Below are 20,766 nucleotides of genomic sequence, written 5' to 3' on the forward strand. Positions count from 1 at the left end.
ACACTTTCTACCAACTCCACAGAATATCCATTCAGACAAAACACCTAAGACTATAGCTGGTCTTCCATCTCCGACAAGTACTAACTTGATCGTCGGAGCCTCCACGACCGGCACCCCCTAAGCCGGTTAAGGAGCTTTCACGGTTTACCTTGTTGTGAAACTTGCAGGATCCAAAGCTGCAAACGGACCCCACAGGAAGAAAAATGAACCTTTCAACAATTGTAGAAATCTGCTCCTACAAGTTTCAACTTCAAAGTTGAAACTTGTGTAGACAAAACGAAGGATTCAATCCAAATCTTAGTATACTTTTAATTGATATTGAATAAAATACACATAATTTATTCGAATATTGTATAAATAATATCAAATACCTCAACCCAATAAGTTAACTTATAACTTATTGGGTTGAGACAGAGTAACAAATTATAAGATAGTATCAAAGCATGAGGTGGGTTCAAACTTTATTTTCCACAATTTATACACTCTCATTTTTCAAATTTCCCACATATTAGATATACTCATTGAGAAGTTTGGTCATATGTTTATGTGCCTCCTAAAGAGCTTTAAGTTTTCACTCGTTGGGTCATCGAATTATCCCACGAACACGTAAATATGGTATAACAAGTTAACTTATTGGGTTAATGAGTGATGACAAAGTAACAAATTATAAGATAACTAAGAGAGTTTTATTTCAATATACTTACCATACACGTACAAGATCAGACTCACACCAGTAGGAACACCATCTACATGTTCCTACTTATACAAAACGTAGAAGCAGGTCTTCTATATATATATATATGCATGACTTAGCTTGTTTACATGATAATTTCTTCAACCATCTCCAGTGGGAAATTATCATGATGTTCAGAAGATCCTCCCCTAGGGCAGAAAATTACCCTATAATTAGTCCCACTAGCGCAAGTAAATGTGCTTGTAGGATCATCTTGAGGGTAACTATAAGCATCAGGGCACCTCTGTTTGAAAAACTTCGAGAAATTTGTAGATCCACAAGTCCCTTGACCTTTAGTACAACAATATTCATTAGTCTTGAAGACTGTGCATGGATTGTTACACCCACCAGGAGCCCTCAATTGGGCAGGGCACTGTCCATTTATGTCAGCGGTGCATCTAATCCTCTTGCACCCTCCATTAGTTGCACTGAACTCCATTGGAATGTTGAAGCCATCAACAAGTGATATGTCGTAGAAATCTTTGTTGCCAAATTGGTTTAGTGCATATTCTGCTAGTGTGTTTGGTGGTTGACCCCAGGCTCTGCAATCTAGTACTCCTCCACAATCACCTGTTTGGCATCTCCCTTTACCACTCCCATCAAAATTGCAACCTGTTCTGCCCCAAATGCGGGCCATTTTGGTCCCCGCTGGCACGTTTAGGTTCCATACTTGGTTGGTGTTCAGGCGCCGTCCTCCACCGGGGGAGGCGGCCGCCCAGACGGTGTAAGGGCATTGGTTGTTGATTTCAAAGGTGGCGGCGTTGGCGGTGGTGAGGAGGAGGACGAGGAGAGTGAGGAGTGTGGAGAATTTAGTAATGGATATCATATTGGATAGTTCGTGTTGTGTGTTGAATTTGGGTACTCGGGAGTGGTTTTTATGGAGGTGGGTGGGGGGGAGGGGGGGCGGCTTTTGGGTTTATGACTTTAATTTAATGTTTTGGTATCATTAAAGGTGGAGGCGGCTACCTGCCAACTTCATTAAAAATGTTAATGTAGATAAATACAAATTGGTAAAGATATTATGTGTTGGTTGAAAATGAAACTTAAGAGAGATTAATTAATTATTAAATATGGTGTATATACAGATACAGTCTTACGAAAGATATACAAGTTGGTAAAGATTATTGTTCTTTATGCCAAAAAGTCTAGAATTCTATAGATATTACCGAGTGTCTGAATAGATGTCCATGTTAAGTCGTAGTTATCTTTATGCCTGTTGCTTGATAATTTTAAAATCTCTACTGGCTACTACTATTAATTTAGAGATGGTGTCGTTAGAATCCCACATCGGATTGAGTAAGACCCAATTGAATGGTTTATAAACTCAAGTCCACCCCTTTACATGCAACAAGATATTTTCATGGACTTTAGAAGAATAAAGTCTTGCGACCCGATTCGAGAATCAAATAATTCAAAACGGATAATATTATTGACCTGTATGGGGGTATGAGTTTTTGATGGGTATATATAAACTTAAAAATGTCCTTAATAGAGCGTTCGTTTTAGATCACTTAATCCCTAATGTGTGAAGGTCAAATTAAAGCATTGACAAACGAATAACGTGGTGGAGAGTGTAAGTCTGTCTAGTAGCTTATTCCAATCCACCTGTCTATTCATGACAGTAATCGTAGCATATTCCTGGGATTTCTATCGCAATTAATCTTATCATCTTTTGTATATTATATGATATGATGATCTTACTGTCAATGTCTTCTTTTACAAAAATTTATCATAAACAATTCATTGTTCATCATTTTTTACAAGGACCACGTCATCGATAAAGACATCCACTTGACCTTTTACTATTTTATTTTTTTTTACTGTTTCTTGTCAACACCTTTTGCTGGGACATTCTCAGCACTTCATCTTGTTTGCTGCCACGTTTTACCGTTTATCATGGCTCAATGAGAGAGGTTTAGTGGGCTGGTACGACTGAGTCTCCACTCTCCTTGCAGAGAAGCAATGGTGGCCCAAATTGACTTTAGCCAGAGCCCGTAGTAGTGAACAAATTGTTAGATGGGCTGAACCTAGCCCATTCAGAGCCCGACAGTTCTGGCCCAGATTTGGGGCCCATCGCCTCTGAAGTTTGGGCTTTTAGCTAACTTTTCCCGGTTGTAGCAATCTTTCAGTCCAGTCCAGTGGCATCGAAATGCAATACTTCTCGTATTTTCAGTTCTGGCCCAGATTCAGGGCCCAAACCAAGTCACGTGTTTTCGGAGTCTTCGCTTCTCACAAAGTGCAACTTCCCAGACCATCGAATTGCAGTATCATCTCTGTAAATGGAGAATAACGATCCTTTTGCCTAGCCAAATATCGTCCTCACAAGAATACTGCTTGCGTCGCTCACGCTTTGCTGGAGAGCCCGACGACTCCATCTCTAGCGAAGACCAGGATGAATCCGAAGATATCCCCATTGAAACCACACCAATCGAAATACTCTCGCCCCCGGAAAGCTCGGAGGATAAGGAAAATGACGGTTGTAGCCAACAGGATCAGTTCCATACTCCACCTGAAGGATCGTTTATTGTCGGCTCCTAGGGCCAGCAGTCGATGCACCATGATCAGGTCGCCGGAGGTCAGTCAATGGAAATTGATTCAAACTTTAATGACATTTCAAAAGCCGTCGATCTCCCCAAATCTAGGGTTTTCCGAGGAGGTGGAATTGGCGGTGTCCGTAGAGCTCAAGGGAACGAGGTAATCCACTCGGAGTCGAACATCATGAGGATTTCAAATTTTCAGTCTCCCATGAAAAAATCCGTACTTGTGACAAAAAAAATTTTTGTAAGGATAATTCGTCAATGAAAAAAAAAAAAAGTTACAACAGGAAGGATATTTCTTAATTCCTTCATAAAAGCTATAAAATGAATAGGGAGATTTTAGAACTTCATAACCTAGTGGATGGCATGTATCAATCTTACACATATCACAAAAGGCTTTCACTGCCTCCTTAAGGAATGGTGAGGACAAGCACACAAACCGACTAACAATTTGCACTAATTCAAGCTGGGCAGAAAATGACCTTATAGTTAGTTCCGGAAGCACAAGTGAAAAAATTAGAAGGATCATCGAAAGGATAGGTATATGCATCCGGACATCTTGCCTTGAAGAACATAGACAAGTTTGTAGGACCACAACTGCTGCCAGAAGTACAACAATACTCCTCTGTCCCAAACACCGGACATGGCCCGTTACAGCCTCCGGGAACCTTCAGTTCATTAGGACATTGTCCAATAATGTCCGCATTACATTTAGTCACAATTGTACACGGACCGCCACGGACAGCACTGAACTCCATAGGAACATTAAACCCATCAACTACTGAAATATCAAAGTAATCCTTGCCGTTTAATTGTTTGAGTGAAAATTCAGCTAGTGTGTTAGGGGATTTACCATAGCCTTGGCATTCAAGCATTCCATTGCAGTCACCAGTCTGACAACTGCCTTTTCCGGATGCGTTGAATTGGCAATTTGTTCGACCCCAAATGCTGCCTTGGGTAGCAGCGTTGCATATGATGGTCCATTTTTCGCCAGTGTCTAGTCTTTTTCCACAGCCGACATCGGCAGGGAGGTTGCACTGGCAGGCGGCCCAGACGGTGTAGGGGCAGTTGTTTGTAAGGTCAAAAAAGGCTCCTAGGGCTGAGATAAAGAAAAGGGATGTGAAGATTGGAAGGGCTTTCAGGAAGCAGCTCATTTTGGTTTTTGTGTTTATGTTGTTTGTGGCAGGTGTGTGTTTCAGGAGGCCGTGGAAGACTGGAGTCTGGGTAAGGTAACGAAGACTATTCAACTCTTTTAACTTCCATTTTGGGAGATGACCATAAGGTGAAGTCTTCGTCAAGTCTTGACTTGCACAATTTACTTCGTTTTTTTTTTTAAACTGGACTGGCCATTACTTTTTCCTCTGCCATGTGGAAAATAAAAGGCCAAAAACCAGTAGATACGGCGAAAGGACCTAGCCCAGATCAGCGTAATAGAAAAGTCTGTCACATTCAATATAAGCTCGATCCATCATTGGTAGACCATATGAATTTAGGAGCTCCTTAGTCCTTACCTGCTTGGACATGTGTTGAGTTTTGGGTCGATTTACATTATCATTAGGTGGGAAACTTCAGTACATGAATCTGAATTTGACGACCTGAGTTTATATACATATCGGATGCCTAAAGGACAATTACATAAGTTGTCGTTATCAATTAAAAAAAAAACACTTAAAATCGACATTCTGTCACAACTAGCAATAGAGGATTCCACTTTGATCTTACTTTCTTTTAACCTGGACATCATTCCTTATTCTTACTCTCTTAAAAAGGCCTAAAGCTCATATTGGGCCAGTATTCCTTTTTATGTATTGAGAGTAAATCTCTTAGCAGCCCAATTTACGTCTCTCATTGGGCCATGATATATGGTGAACCGTAGCTCCAAACAAGTTGAATTGTTGATATTTGATAATAATGTCCCAGAAGAATAAAGACCGTGGGCTGAAACTAAGCCCATTTAAAATATACGTCAAGTTATTGGGCTCTAGTCTTACAATTGTGGACTATGACGTGTCAATTCCTGAAACAATTCCAGCTCAGATTTAGGGCTCTCGCCTCGAATTCGAGTTAATTAGGGAACAACAAATCTTCAGTTTTGAATTTTCTCTGTGAATGGAGAATAACGATCCTTCTGCTTCGCTCATGGAGCTCTGCCAAATATCATCTTCACAAGAAGACTGCTTGCGTCGCTCACGCTTTGCCGGCGAGCCCGACGACTCCGACTCTAGCGACGAAGAGGATGAGTCCGTAGATATCCCCGTGGAAACCACACCGATCGAGATACTCTCGGCACCGGAAAGCGCGGAGGAGAAGGAGAATGACGGTTGTAGCCAACAGGATCAGTTCCATACCCCTCCTGAAGGATTGTTTCTCGCCAGCTCCCAGGGACAGCAGTCGATGCACCATGGTCACGTCGCCGGAGATCAGTCAATGGCAATTGATTCAGACTGTACTGATATTTCGAAAGCCGTCGATTTGGGGAGAGATACTGATTTTGGGTTTTCCGAGGAGGTTGAATTGGCGCAGAAGAGAGCCAGCGTTTCAGGTGGGGATTCTTCCGGTGGTGTCCGTAGAGCTCAAGAGAACGAGGTAATCCACTCTGAATCGAACATCATTAGTATTTCAAGTATTCGGTCGTCCTTAAACGTAGGATCAACTGATCCCATGAAAAGATCCGTACTTGTGACCGAAAATTTGGGGGTGAAGACTCCAACTGGAAAAAGTGTAGAGAAAGTTGCGAAATCTACTGAAAAATTGAAGTCTCCAGCGCAAAATCACCAGTTTAGTGATGTAATGCTGCTTGATACTATCAATGATGGTGAGAGTATCCATGGAGAAACCTCAGCAAAGAAAAGGCCCAAATTTCGTGCTGAGACAATAAGATCTGAGATTGAAGACGTTAGTGGAAATTCAGGTTTTGCTGCTGAGGGCATTGTCAATAGTAGGAGAAATGAAGTTGACAGTGAAGTTGAAAGGATGCGCAGCAATGGTGAGAGAGATTCATCTAGCAAAAACACAGTTGATCTTGACGGCTGTAGGTCTACCAGTCCGAACATTGCAAAATTCCCTGGAATACAGACAAGAGCTAAAGGTAAGCGGGAATTGCCTGTATCGATTGCTGGTGGGTCAGTATGGAATGCACAGCGGAAAAATGAGTCTGGCATTTCACGCCCAAAGGATAATCCATGGGAGTATCCAATTTTGTATACGCTGAGAGAGCTTGAAAAATACTCTAATAGGGATACTACTCTTGAAGGACTTAGTCTTTTGGAGGTCATGAATCGTTGTGGAGTGACTTTTCCTTGAGCAAAACAGGTTAATGTTTTTGAGGTTGGAAAGTGAAGAAAAATTACTTTTCTTGAATGAACAGGTTTTGGTTGTAGCTTTTGGGTATTTTGGCATTTAGGGGACTCTGTCATCTTAAACAAAATTTGGTTGTATTTGAGATCATGAGTTATATGGCGCAGCTGCTTCTCATTGGAAGCTACTGATGGGGCAAGCTAGAATTTATGTATTCTGAACTTGTTGACCAAGAATAGGTCTAGTGTTCTCCTTTGCTGGGTTGATGTCTATTTGGGAGTTGCATGAGTTGTTGGAAGATGCACATAAGGTGCAGTGGTAGGAATGCTGGGATTGTGCAAATAGTTAAATGTAAACAACTATTGTTTGATTCTATGATGCCAGTATTCAGTATTCTGCCTGAAATCTGACCCTTTTTAAGATATGGGATCTTTGCTCTAATATTTTGTGCCGTGAAAGTTCTGCGTTTAAATAGTATATTTGCTTTCTTTCCTGAGGGTAGTCTGGATTTAAATGGTGTTGGAATCACTTGTCTAATTTTTTTACTGCAATAACAGTCGGCAGAGGTTGTTTCCTTGTTGAATCTCATCTAAAGCATTTTAGGTGTCTTTACCAGGCAAGAACAAGATGTGGAGGTCTGCCTATGCAAATGAACTGTAGTCTGCAGATCCTGGTAAGGGTTTTCATCAACCAAATGGAGGTTGTCCGTTATAACACCTGCCAATAGGCTTCTTGGATAAAGCACCAAATTTGTTGTCACTGGTGCCCTTCCCGTTGAGGCTCTTCATCATAACATTAGCTTTTCTGGATCAATCCACACACATCACATATTTACATGAATCATGCGTAGACTTAACACTACAATTTGTGAGGATTAATGTAATGAAGATAGTCCAATAACCACTTTTGAGTTATGTAAACATTATGTGGGTGTTTGGCAGTGCGTTTGCACTACATTCAGTTGCAACACACCTCACTGCACCACAGTTTTTTGTGACACGTCAAACAGCTTTTGCGTTTCAACTCACATCACAGCATCACAGCTTTTTACCTCACAGCACCTCACCACACCTCACAGCACTCCCAAAACAGCACCTCACTACACCTCACAGCACTCCCAAACGCTTACAATGTATGTTGAATTGTATTACGTAATCAAATTAGGTAAATTATTTTATTTTTGATTAATGTACAATATAAACATTAAGTTATTTTATATTAATATTATTAGTCATCTAATATAACCGTAATTTAGATACGCCAAACGCACCTCACAGCACCACACCGCACTGCAGTTTTAAAAGTGATGCACCAAACAGCTTTTTACGTTCCAACTCACCTCACAGCACCACAGTTTTATAACTCACAGCATCACACCACACCTCACAGCATTCCCAAACAAGCCCTATATATCTTTCAGAAAAAACCATGATTACAACTCGATATCTTAGTTGCACCACTCTAGTCTCGTTTGCATCAATGGCAGGCAAACAATTGATGGTAATGGAAACAAAAACAAGAGAGCAAGGAAAAGTGAGGAAAAAAAACAAAAACAAAAGTGAAACTATATTCAGTTTAGTCTCGATGAATAGAATTGGACTGTGTTATTCAATAGTCAATACTCATCAGCATTCTGTGACCCCCCTACACAATTTTAGGGGCAATAATACTTGGAACTTTCGTGGTAAGAAAGGTAAAACGCATATCACTGATCATTCTGGCTTTGACTGGTATCCCCAAGGATTTTTGCTTGCCCAATTCCACTGGTCCCGGCACATCTCTTCGATACCATATTTCGCCCTGGAAAAGCATTGTGATGGCAATGGAAATTAGTAAAGCTCAGACATATGTGCATATGAAATGTGTCAGGATCAAGTTAGGGAAGAAGTAGGATAGAATTAACAACATACATCCAACCAAGTTCTTTCTCGGCTTTCTCCGTAGAGGCAAAAACAGCTGTAGCATCTCCAGGCCTTCTCGGACACAGTTTGATAGGGATTTTCTGTAACATTTTCAGAGGACATACTTCAATGCGTGCGTTGTGAGTGCATGGATGGTGGGTGCGATGGAGAATCATGACAAACAGTTACCTTCCCAGAAGCTCGCTCAAAAGCTGAGACAATCTCAAGCACAGATGTACCACGGCCAGTTCCCAAGTTGTAGGCAGTACAGCCTAACATAACATACAGAATTTGGAAAAGTGTTTGACTAGGATAGAACGGTGACAATGAAAACTAGGAAATGAACAGCATTTTCCAATTGTTTTACGGATGAAAACATTCGACGCATGATGACAGAGAGCAAAATAAGACGCATGCACTAATAGTGAAATAGTCTTAATGCTAGTTCCAGCCATGCTTCTCTCCTTCCAACTAAACATGAGAAGGCAATATTTGTATTTTTCATCAATTTTCTGTGTCCTGCCAAGAGAATGAATAACGCATGAATAGATTTAACACTAAATGATCACCTATATCCTCTGTTGTAAGAAGCTTCCGAAGAGCTGCAATATGACCATCTGCTAAGTCCATAACATGGATGTAATCTCGAACCTGTAAACAGAAAACAGTTCTTAGAAATAGCCTAATAACTTCATGCAGTAGGGAAATATACAAGCATCATTGTCCACATCAAACACACTAATTCAATGGAACTGCTTCAGCTAAGAAATTATGATTCTAACCAAATTTTATCTGCATAAAAGGAATAATTATAGGACCGCATACCGCACTACCATCCCTTGTGGGATAATCATGACCATATACATTCAGTTCGGGCAATCTGCCAACAGCCACTTGTTGTATGTACGGCATGAGATTGTTAGGGATGCCTTTAGGATCTTCACCAATTCTGCCACTCTCGTGTGCCCCAACAGGGTTGAAGTACCTCAGTAATATAATTCTCCAATCTGGTTCAGCCTTTTGAATGTCTCGAGAAATTTCTTCAATGAAAACCTGATAAAATACATAAACTATGCTTATTACTCAGAGTGGGTCTTTTTAACTCTACATGTTGGTAGTTCAATTAGAATAGGAAGTAGAGAAAGGAGATCACCCAAACCTTGGTCCGTCCATAAGGATTCATAGCTTTCATCTCAAAATCTTCAACACATGGTATTTTTTCAGGCTGACCATACACCGTTGCAGACGATGAAAAGACCATCTATGAACGCAAAAGATATTTTGGTGTCAAAGCATTATCATGAGACAAAATCCTCAAAGAAGCAATAACTAGGAAAAATTATATAATCATCTTGAGTAATTCGTCAACAGTAGACAAAATCATGAAGAATGGTAAAGTAACACAAAATTGACTTCAGCAGTTACAGGAAAAAGAGAAATTATATATCGAAGAAATTACATAATCTCCATTAAAAAAAGCCATCAAAACTTCTTAGTTCGGAAGAAAGAAGTAGCAAAAGAGTTTCTTTCTGTAGGGTATACAATTACATAAAGTAAATGTAAAAAGAGCAGTTTATTTATATGTGACTAACACTACTGGATGATCAGACAACAACTCTGCATGACTATCTTGAGACTGCACGACTATCTTGAGAAGACAAACAGGCTTAGTCTTCCGATCACTAAAATTTCTCATAACTGATATAAAGAGATCTTTGGGAAAATCACATTATTAGACAAGTATATTGGAAAATTTTGAACACCTTCCTTGCACGAGCTGCAAGTACACTAACTCGAAAGAAGAAACTAATGCATCAGTACATACCTTTCTGCAGTCATATTTTGCCATGACTTCATAAAGATTGATGGCACCAACCAAATTGAAGTCGAAATAACGACGTGGATTTGCAACACTCTCCCCAACAGCCTTGAGGCCAGCAAAATGGATCACAGCATCGAATCTATATCCCAGTCAAACACTAGTCAATGTCATGACATTTAAAGACAAATCACAAAATTGCAAAGTTCTGTTCTTTTCTTCTAGTAGCAAAAGTGAAAGGGAAAGAAGAAAGAAATCAATAACTTCTGTTTCCTAAACCATATTCAACCTTTAAAGTGGTAAACTTTCTTATAAATCTTGGGGTAAAATTTCCCCCAAAATTTTTCTTTTTCATTCTACAGATAAGTAATTGCCTCCATTAGGCAAGCATAAATGTACAAATTCACATTTCTTGGCATGATTGGGAACCAGAAGAACCAACTATCATATTCCTTAACTTTATTTCTCTAAAAGGAAATACATTTCACTTACTTGGTTTGAGAAAACAGCTTTTCTATGTCATCCTTATTTCTAAGATCTCCCTGCAATCAAATGAAATGCAGGAAATGTTATATCTGCACATCTCTATCAACAATACTCAAAATAACAATCAGAGCGTCAAAACCCACAACCCAATTCAGTGAAATAAGCGCAAAATCAAAGAAACGGGATTTCAGTACCAGATGGAATTCAAGCTTCTGGGCAAGTTCAGGGCCCACCAACTCCTTCACCCGATGAACAGCTTCCATGACCGAATTATCAAGATTGTCTATTATATAGACCATAAAACCCTCATTGAGAAGCTGAACCACAGTGTGAGACCCAATGAACCCAGCCCCTCCAGTCACAAGAATGGTTTTCTCAGATGAACCCATTGCCGATTAAGAAAAGAAAAGATTGAATCTTTGAGCGAGACAGGGTGCAAAAAATGTCTTTTTGGAAGAATAGAGAAGAGGAGTAGTAGAGTAAACAATGAAGCAATGAAATGAAAAGAAAGTGACGTGTGAAGCAAGTTCATATAATATAAAACGTATTTGAGCACATCAAGGAGATTTAAATTTGGAGCGGATAAGAATTAAGAACGACAAAAAGCCAAAAACAAATATGTCTTGCAGTTGCACTCTTCCTATCTTGTTTTATTTCATAAATGGCTGCTTCGTTGGCGTGCTTCTTGCTTTCTACTATAATTTAATGGCAAAAGTCGGCCTCAACAGACTTCGCAGGTAAGCAATTTGTTTCAATTATTGACTTGGATCAGGCAATCTTTGATCATATTCATAATTCCCTTTATCAGTATCACCACCTTAAACTTCCAATTAATAGGAAAAACATCCCAGATAACAGACATGGACTAGTGATCTCAAGCAATTCACATCCAGAATAAGCAAAAAAACAAAACCCACTTGAACTATGCTGAACCACATCACAGGAAATGAAACAAGGCATAACAGATGACTCAACCATAGTGAATAAGAGGAGAATCACGAAGCAAGGACTCTCGCAGGAAGATCAGAGAATTATCGATCCAGAATGAAGGAGGATAACTGAGAGCTATCTTCGCAAGAATATGAGCGCAATCATTCAAAGACCTCCGAACATGAATCACTGACCACTCCTCCATGGATTGTAAAAGAAGAAAATGACATATAGATGTTCTGGGCCATAATTTCCCCGTTAGACTTGAGCAATCAAATCAGGCCTAACATGAGGCCCAGTAAGGATATTAGACCCAATTTACTTAAAACTTAAACACAGGCCCAAATAAAGGATTTCCAGAACCCATGTGACACTTGGCCCATGGAAAAAAGATTTGCCACTTTAACCAAAAATAATTAGGTTAATAATAAACTAATTTGTTTTATGCCCACTCCCATAAAAACCTTTTTACCAATGAGAGTTGGCTTGGTTGGTAATTAACTGAGTTAGACATATGTGTATTTAAGGTTCAATTCCAACTAGAAACATAATTCTATATGGTATTTTAAAAAAGAAAACTTTTTTTTCCCTTTTTATTTTCGGGTGGAGATTGTCACTTTCGGTTCTATCCATAACTGACTGCCACGTATGCGATCGATAAATACAAAATAGTATTTATCAACATTTCGGATTTAATTAATTAATACAATAAAGAGAAGTTTCTGGAAAGGGAGGCTCAATAAGAAACCATTATTTGTCCCCCTTCTCGCACCTTCTCTCTTTCTTCTTGTGGGACCTACCGCTTTTGCTCTTTTCCCCCAATTTTTTTTTTTTCTTCTGATTCCTTCTCGAACCCACGAATTCTTTTTTTCCCTTTTCTTTTTCTCTCCTAATTCGCCTACTTAACCGAGAACCTTCTAGAACCAACAAAACCTATCATCCTCTCCTTCCACCAGGATTGCGATTATCGTTTGCTTTTTCCGGTGGTGCTGCTGCGTTCTTGCTTCGACGGTGCATGATCTAGCTTCGCGGCTTTCGCGTTCGTCGGGACGATATAGCTGAATAATTCCCGGCCGGTATCAGGTGGGCTGATTCATTTCAATCTCTATTTCTTTGTCTCTGCCACTCCTTTTGGTCTCAATTTTCTGTTGGATTGCTTTGGAAGCGAAAGAAGAGGGACGGACATTGGAGTCGTGTTCTTGTATCTGTGGATCTTGTTTTGGTTGAATTATGCTAACTGTTCCTGTAAAGTTATTTGGCGTAGTTTTCATTTTGTACACTTTCTTCGGCAACCAAACGGAAAGCTATTTGAATATTTTTATTTTGATATTTATTTGACAGAACGTTATGAGCTTTGAATTGAATTGAGTCCGAAACTCCAAATCAGCTCTTATATACACACGTGAAGAACCTGACGCGAAAGTTCCAGTTTCTATCGGGTTCGGATCTGAACCCGAAACTCATGGCACCGTCGCCGGTCGAACAGACCGGTGAATCTACTGCCGCAGGTGGAGGAGACTCGCAAAGATATCTCCCTACGCCGTTCCTCACCAAAACCTATCAACTTGTCGATGATCCATCTGTGGACGACATGATTTCGTGGAACGAAGACGGATCAACCTTCATAGTGTGGCGTCCTGCTGAATTCGCCAGAGATTTGTTACCGAAATACTTCAAACACAACAACTTCTCTAGCTTTGTTCGCCAACTCAATACCTACGTAAGTCTCCGATGGCTAAAATTATATGTGAATCAATTCTTTTTTGCAGATTTTCACTCCAGAAGGAGTTATAATCGTATTGAATAATTGGTCTAATTTGTTCATCTTGTAGGGATTTCGAAAGGTAGTGCCGGATCGATGGGAATTTGCCAACGAGTGTTTTAAGAGAGGAGAGAAGGGGCTCCTCCGTGACATTCAACGCCGGAAAATCTCCCCGGCGACAACCTCACAGTCTCCTTGTCCGGCGACAACGGTGACGGTGGCCGCCGTACCGGCGTTGGCTCGAGCAATTTCTCCGTCAAATTCTGCAGAGGAACAGGTTTTATCCTCGAACTCGTCGCCTGCGATGACTGCTGCTGGTGGTGCTGTACGACTAACAAGCTGCTCCACCACGCCAGAGCTTATAGAAGAGAACGAGCGGTTAAGAAAGGAGAACGTGCATCTGAATAACGAGTTGCATCAGCTGAGAAGTTTGTGCGATAACATATTTTCCTTGATGACGAATTACGCATCTGGCAATGCTAACAGTAACAGTTACAGTAACATTCTGCCGGATGGGAGACCTCTGGATTTGTTAGCTGCGGTCCAACAATTGGCTTCTCCAACGGAGGACACACCGATATCTAAAACGAAAGCCGCGGCACTGGTGGCGGAGGAGGATCTGAGCCCGAGGCTGTTCGGTGTATCGATTGGGTTCAAGCGTTTGAGGACAGAGGAGGAGGGGGGCCAGAAGACGCCACAAGTGAATGACATTGAGCCTGGATCTGACGTGAAATCAGAGCCGTCCGATGGAAAATTGATCAAGACGGGGACCGGCTCTGTTTTGAGCTCAGGAAAGGCAAATGATTTACGTCTTTTTCATTTGAATGAGAGAGATTATTTACAATGACATAGTGGATAAGGAACGGGGGTGATGAGCAATAGGATGGAAGACACGTGCCTATTACGCTTTTAAGTAGTACTACTTAAAACCGAAACGATATCAGTTGTTGCTACGAGGTTATCGACCTTTTACTTACCCACGAATGGCAAAACAGTGAAAAAGAAGTAGGAGCCTTTTAATTTTAAAGTCAAAACCGAAGGCTACACGTGGGTCGGTGGAAGACATGAGAAGAGTGGAGTGTATATTTGTTACCTGGTCGTTGAGAATGTAATATTTTAATATGTAAGTAGTGTAATGTCCTCGAATGGGGACGATCTTAGTTGGATAGAATGTTCTTGAAAGTTGTAGAGTAGCCGTGTAGGTGTCTTACGTTACAGATTGGGTGATACGTTAAGTTGTTTTGTATGATATTATTTAAGCAAACCATTTGCAGACCAGAAATAAATAACTAGATGCTTTGTTCTATTATTTAATCCTACCCCTAATTTCAAAATGGAATGTAACGACGTAATAATAATCCATATGCTTGAGAGAATGAGAAATATGGTCATTATGAATTGAAGATTAACTAATGTAGAAAATGACGTAACAATTCATATGTAAGTATAGAGTATCTATTAAGATATGCTTGAATAGCCCCTTAATGCAAGAGAGAGTGAAAAACATAGTCATTGGGAAAAACTACACCAATCAAATCTGCTTATACGCAATAATGGCCTAGTTCACAAAATAAAATAATAGACTAATTTGTCAATTTCATGTCTTGTTATATTACCCCAATCCCAAATTTCATTTTCAACACAAAAATGATCAAGATATCAGCAGTTGATATCTCACTTATTCTGGTTGTTGACTTTGACGCACAAAATAGAAACAAATTTGTGGGCTTCACATGATGCATATGGAATCTTATGAAAATAATTCCAATTTTAATGTAGTTGAAGCGCATTTAACATCAAAACTCTCAAATTTGGGCACAAGCATTAGAATGCAATGGCACGTTAAGATTTAACACATGCAAAAAAAAAAAAAAAAAAACTAAATCATGTGAAGGCCTCTCAACACGACTCTCTTGTCCATTTCCTTCTTCGTCATAACACCATATTCCGATCGAGCTGGAGTTAGTTTCCGTTTACATATTACCTCTGGGGGACCGATTTGTGTTATGGCTTTAGGCCGAGATAACGAGGGAAAGAGGGGCATTTGAAGTGTGGGGTGCATATGCTGTTTAAAAATATATATATATACAAAAAGGGGTATTCTTATATTGTTATTTTTTTTACTGAAATTTATTTAGTTTGGGATATACTTATATATTTTTTTAAAATAAAAGGGTGTATTTAGTTAAATGGGATGCAAATGTTGCTCATCTATACAAAGTGCTCTAATTATTAAATCTACCCAACGAGTGAGTAATTCTTTGAGTGGTTCAATTATAACTTAATCTCAAGTATTAACCACTTAACCGGTCAAAATTAAATAGCTGGGTTAAGGGTATGAATAGACAAAACCACCCCTTCGTATGATCTCTCTGGAATAAATAATAGGGTTTTCCCTATTCTTTCATCTCCAGCATTTTGCATCATCATTCATCATCAATCGTCAACCATATCCATTACAATTTCCGAAACTCAATCGAATTTCCGAATTAAAATCGAAATTCAGAATCTACAAAAAAAACCTCAACATCTCTTTCATGAATTAGGGGAAACGAAACCCTCGATACATCGCCCCCCACGTATTCCCTACAAAAATGTCAACTACAACTGCGGCAATTACCGGGAACTCGCCGATGAATTCTCCAAGCCGATCTTCCGATGACATCATCGATACGACGCCCTTGCTTAGTCAGGGTAACGGAGGGTCCTATGAGGAGACAACGAGCAACGTCAATTCCAACAGCCGCAGACCACCCATCCGGCGCCAGGGACTTCAAGAGGCCGCTCGATTCCTGCGTCGGGCTACTAACCGCCGCTTGATGCGGGAGCCCTCGATGATGGTGCGTGAGACCGCCACAGAGCAGCTTGAGGAGCGCCAGAGCGATTGGGCCTACTCGAAACCCGTGGTGGTGCTCGACGTTATATGGAACCTAGCCTTCGTGGCAGTGGCCGTCTCGATTCTCTTCCTCAGCCGATACGAGAATCCAGATATGCCACTGAGGCTATGGATTGTTGGGTATGGCCTGCAATGTCTGCTGCATATGGTTTGTGTCGTGATTGAGTTTCGGAGGAGAAGGAGAAGGCAGATGATGCTGAGTTCGGGGTTTAGTGTTGCGGATGATGGAAATGGGAGCAGTGGTAATTCGAGCTCTGGGTCGAGAAGGGGCTCCCAACAATACGTGACATTGGCACAATTTGAGGAAGAGGGTACAAGGTATGATTCATTTGTATATTGCCTTGTGTATTTGTAACTCGACTTTGAGTACCTTGATTTTCTTCTTAATGGTGGAATAGAAACGTGGAAAACTGTATATCTTGCAAAAGAACATCCTGTAGATTGATGAATCCTCCTTGTACGGTTTAAAATTTAGAATGAATTTGACTAGTAGCTTTATTCTTTTCGTAGCAACAAGGACACATATTTCATTTACTAACCTTTTATGTGGAATGGATGCAAACATTGGTTTTGTCATTTGATAGTACTAAACTACTAAATATTGTAACAGTAGACAAATGTGGTTACTTGGGAATGTATTGACTTCATATTTCTAGCATAAGAAATAAGACTTAAGTTGAAATGCCTAGGATACAAACTATGTCATTTTTGTGATTTTGGGAACTTTAGTTCTGAGCTTAAATTAAGCTATGAGAGTATATTTTGATTCTTTGGCATTGCTGCTTGCATTCATGTCATGTTGGAGAAATAAGGATGATTGTGAGGAACTTAATTGCATGATTTGGTCCAAAATCCAATGGTTCAAGCTTTTGTGCTTAAGGGGCAACTTGTTTGACTACTTCCAAAGGCTGATTTTGTGGGCACTGGCTTTGTAGGTTGGGCAGTGTAGTGGCGGTTTTCTTGATCATCTGCAGGTCTCTTGAGTGAAGGTTGCATGACTCTTGATTGGTAGGTAGATTGTAACTCTTGAAAGAATTTCATAATGAGGTTTTGAAGAGCAGTGACATGTGACTTGATACTATGGGTAGGAAGTGCAACATGGAGAGAACACTCTGTTGTTCAGTGTTGCAACATTTGGAAGATTGTTTGGTGCAATTTTTAATGAAAGGGGTAGTGTTTTTGAATGTAATGAAAGGGTTAATGGCACTTGGGGAGGTCTCGTAGCATGATTGTTGATGGACCTTGACCTTAATGATACATTATGGAATCTAGAAGAGCAAATATGACTCTTGAATGATTGATATGATAGTAGTGGAATAATAGATGCCACTTGAACATGGGATGGAGAAGAACATTGGTGCTTAAAACTAAAAAATAGGTACTTGAGTTGAGTATATGAAGGTTTGTGCTTCTTTTCTGCATATTTTTTGGTTATGTCGTTAACTGAGCATATTATGGGTTTGGGACGTGGGTAGTTTTGTATTTCTATTGCTATTTAGATAAATATGAGACTCAAAATACTGGCTCCTTCCAATTTTGTACAATACTAAATCTTAAAGAAGGCTTCTATCTTGATAAACTTCAATTGCAATAATAAAACAACTCTTTAAACAATACCCAAGTTTTTCTGCGACAATTTTTTTTATACATATTTTTATTTTGCTCCATTATGGAAGAAATTAAAGTATGAGAATACATAACAGTATGGGTGTGATAACTTAATTTAAATTTTTTACCAGTGTGGCAAAGCATCTGGAATCTGCAAATACGATGTTTTCTTTTATCTGGTGGATCATTGGGTTCTACTGGGTGTCCGCTGGTGGCCAAGCTTTGGCACGTGAATCCCCTCAGCTCTACTGGTTTGTTAATTGTTTGCTCTCCTGTGGCTTGAAATTAAAATCTGTTTTGCAGTGGATTTGTACTAATGCAGTGTTCTTTGATCTGCAGGCTATGTATAATTTTTCTTGGTTTTGATGTGTTCTTTGTTGTTTTCTGCGTTGCACTGGCATGTGTTATCGGCATTGCTGTTTGCTGTTGTCTTCCGTGTATTATTGCAATCTTGTATGCAGTGGCAGACCAGGTAGCTACTGTACACACTTCTTATCTTGTGATAATTGCACCAGAACTATGCTAGTGCTCATCCTGTTTCATGGAGGGTTAATGGTATTTATCAGTTCCACTAGAAAGAAAAGTAGCAGAACATACCCAAACTTGATTATTTGTTGAACATGAAATGGATGTGAAGATGCCTGGTGAATTTTGTATTCCATGCTCTTGAGTTGATCTTGTTAATCTTTCGAGTGGCATGCTTTATTGGAAACCTTATCTTCATTTGGGTGGTTATATATTTTAAAAGTAAGAAACCTATTTAAGGAAAGACTTAATTGAACTCTCACATTTATCTGGGTTGCTTTGGCTCACTACATGGGACTTATCACTGTCTAAATTGGCTGAGTAATGATCATGGATGGACATATTTTTTTCGTGTCAGGAAAGGTCACTTCTTTCAGATATCTTGTGATCATGAGTCATGACTTCTCTACTGGTCTGCTCAACCAAATTCTACCTCTAGTGTTTTGACTCACTGTGTTCTGCCTGTCCCAACTCACTTGGTACTTCCATTCATCTCACCTGCCCAAGATGTGAATCACATCTGTTAAGTGGGCCTAGACTCTTGGGCCGGTGAACATGATTCAAGAATACCATTCCCTAGTCGTTCTTTCTCTGTTGCATGGCACCCCTGCTGTGGATTTAAGGCTTATTTTTCTCCTTGGTTTAGCTTTGTAGAGGACAAATGAAGGTGTCTTATTCGCACTATGTTCCAGTGTCGTTGTAGTTCATGGTTGTTGGCTGTTTTGCACTGGGAGTCAAGCAAGACCTCATTACTATTTTCTTAATTTTCTCTTTGCTTTGGTCCTACAACCATCCCAATGACTGAACAATGCCATGATTGAAATATCGGCTTCTACTGTTGTTTGATGCCTAATTCTATATCATTCAATTCAACTGTTACTTGGAGTGTGCAATTGTGATTTTCATATTTTTGTCTTATACTCCATGTTAAAGCAGGAAGGAGCATCTAAAGAAGATATTGACATGCTGTCAAAATATAAGTTTCGAAGGCTTGGTGATGATGAGAAACTTACTGGTGATGGACGAGGAACTATTGGAGGAATAATGACTGAATGTGGCACAGATGCACCCTTTGAACGTACTCTTTCCCCAGAAGATGCGGTAACTTGCTTTGTCTATTTTTTATTATTTGTTTGCATGATTCCTTTAATTTCCGTTGACTTCTCTTATTATGACCATTCCGAGCATTGTGATATATTGAAGTTAGCGTCGTCGTCTTCTTCTTTTATGGCAGTCTTTTATCCCTGGTGTTAAAGTAATAGCAGAATTAAAATTGATTCTTATGTTAATTTATAGGAGTGTTGCATTTGCCTTTCGGCATATGATGATGGAGTTGAGCTAAGGGAACTTCCTTGTCGTCATCATTTCCACTGTGCCTGTGTAGATAAGTGGCTCTATCTTAATGCTACATGTCCTCTCTGCAAGTACAATATATTAAAGAGTACTAGCCAAGACAGGGAAGAAGTATAGAAGTATTGCAAATCGTTATGACAAGTCCTCTAACCGGACTCCACATCCTGTTTTGGCCCGACTCCAGATATGGTCCCGATTTCACGTTGTTGTTGTGGTTGAAGTAACGTATTCTGTAGCTATGATGGTGGTAGTGTTTCTTTGCACTTCTTTTGTCTTGCTTCCAGAATCACCTGGTATTGATACACCTTGGTCATCTCGAAGTTCATGTACCAAATTTCCCCTTACTCTTATCTCTCGTCTTGGTTACTTCACCCCAATTTACAGTTATAGTATGCTTTTAGGCAGTTCTTTCGTATAGAAGTTATAGTTAGAGATTTACTTCACCCTGTATCAATTCGAATAAAGTGTTTTCATCATGAAGGTTGTTGGATTGTTTGTTATTATTTCCTTTTCGAGTTTGTAATTTTTCGTGAGGTTAATGAGGTTGCCTTCTCTGTAAAGGAAGATTAGACACTGCTGTTGGGGAATCGTGTGTATGCTCAATACCAATACTCAATAGCAGTAGCTATAGGAGAGAGATTGAGGCCTATGCACAGGTGATGCAAACAAGTGGCTGAGACTTGCTGTGATAATCTGGCTAGTGTCTTGGATATAAACTCAAAACATTTGATATTTTGGTCGCAATGAATTATATATTTTTTTTCGAATTGGTTAGGTTGAATCATATATATATATATATATATATATATATATATATTTTTTTTTTTTAAAAGGAACTTTTTGGACCCCAATAGACTTTACAATGACCAAGTCCTTTTCATACCTTGTATTTCTTGAAAGAGAAATAATGTCATGATAA

The 20,766-nt window shown here is 39.7% G+C and overlaps 5 protein-coding genes across 6 annotated transcripts; 2 read left to right on the forward strand and 3 right to left on the reverse strand.

The window, feature by feature from the left end:
* Window positions 1-675: 675 nt before the first annotated feature.
* On the reverse strand, window positions 676-1,589 carry LOC119980012 (osmotin-like protein OSM34). The gene has a single exon (XM_038822652.1). It carries the CDS (start codon window positions 1,557-1,559, stop codon window positions 819-821), a length of 741 nt encoding a protein of 246 aa, XP_038678580.1. The 5' UTR covers window positions 1,560-1,589; the 3' UTR covers window positions 676-818.
* Window positions 1,590-3,116: 1,527 nt separating this feature from the next.
* Window positions 3,117-4,540, reverse strand: LOC119980013 (thaumatin-like protein 1). The gene has a single exon (XM_038822654.1). It carries the CDS (start codon window positions 4,422-4,424, stop codon window positions 3,732-3,734), a length of 693 nt encoding a protein of 230 aa, XP_038678582.1. The 5' UTR covers window positions 4,425-4,540; the 3' UTR covers window positions 3,117-3,731.
* A 3,576-nt stretch (window positions 4,541-8,116) lies between these two features.
* LOC120016074 (bifunctional UDP-glucose 4-epimerase and UDP-xylose 4-epimerase 1) lies at window positions 8,117-11,888 on the reverse strand. Its single transcript, XM_038868658.1, has 9 exons — window positions 10,968-11,888; window positions 10,780-10,829; window positions 10,294-10,429; window positions 9,628-9,729; window positions 9,294-9,521; window positions 9,038-9,119; window positions 8,658-8,740; window positions 8,478-8,569; window positions 8,117-8,367 (listed from the first exon to the last, which is right to left on the reverse strand). Exons 1-9 carry the CDS (start codon window positions 11,160-11,162, stop codon window positions 8,280-8,282), a joined length of 1,056 nt encoding a protein of 351 aa, XP_038724586.1. The 5' UTR covers window positions 11,163-11,888; the 3' UTR covers window positions 8,117-8,279.
* Window positions 11,889-12,553: 665 nt separating this feature from the next.
* Window positions 12,554-14,771, forward strand: LOC120016047 (heat stress transcription factor B-2b-like). Its single transcript, XM_038868623.1, has 3 exons — window positions 12,554-12,786; window positions 13,045-13,423; window positions 13,536-14,771. The coding sequence occupies exons 2-3, from the start codon at window positions 13,166-13,168 to the stop codon at window positions 14,310-14,312; spliced, it is 1,035 nt and encodes a 344-aa protein (XP_038724551.1). The 5' UTR covers window positions 12,554-12,786; window positions 13,045-13,165; the 3' UTR covers window positions 14,313-14,771.
* Window positions 14,772-15,865: 1,094 nt separating this feature from the next.
* On the forward strand, window positions 15,866-20,418 carry LOC120017277 (E3 ubiquitin-protein ligase At1g12760-like). Of its 2 annotated transcripts, none has more exons than XM_038870451.1 (5): window positions 15,866-16,679; window positions 18,101-18,220; window positions 18,309-18,441; window positions 19,428-19,595; window positions 19,791-20,418. In XM_038870451.1, the coding sequence occupies exons 1-5, from the start codon at window positions 16,060-16,062 to the stop codon at window positions 19,962-19,964; spliced, it is 1,215 nt and encodes a 404-aa protein (XP_038726379.1). In that variant the 5' UTR covers window positions 15,866-16,059; the 3' UTR covers window positions 19,965-20,418. The 2 variants fall into 2 exon arrangements, with proteins under 2 accessions (XP_038726379.1, XP_038726380.1); XM_038870452.1 differs by having other exon boundaries at window positions 15,867-16,679; window positions 19,431-19,595.
* The last annotated feature ends 348 nt before the right edge of the window (window positions 20,419-20,766 follow it).

Source organism: Tripterygium wilfordii, chromosome 15 (genome assembly GCF_013401445.1).
Source record: "Tripterygium wilfordii isolate XIE 37 chromosome 15, ASM1340144v1, whole genome shotgun sequence".
Taxonomy (NCBI): Eukaryota; Viridiplantae; Streptophyta; class Magnoliopsida; order Celastrales; family Celastraceae; genus Tripterygium; species Tripterygium wilfordii.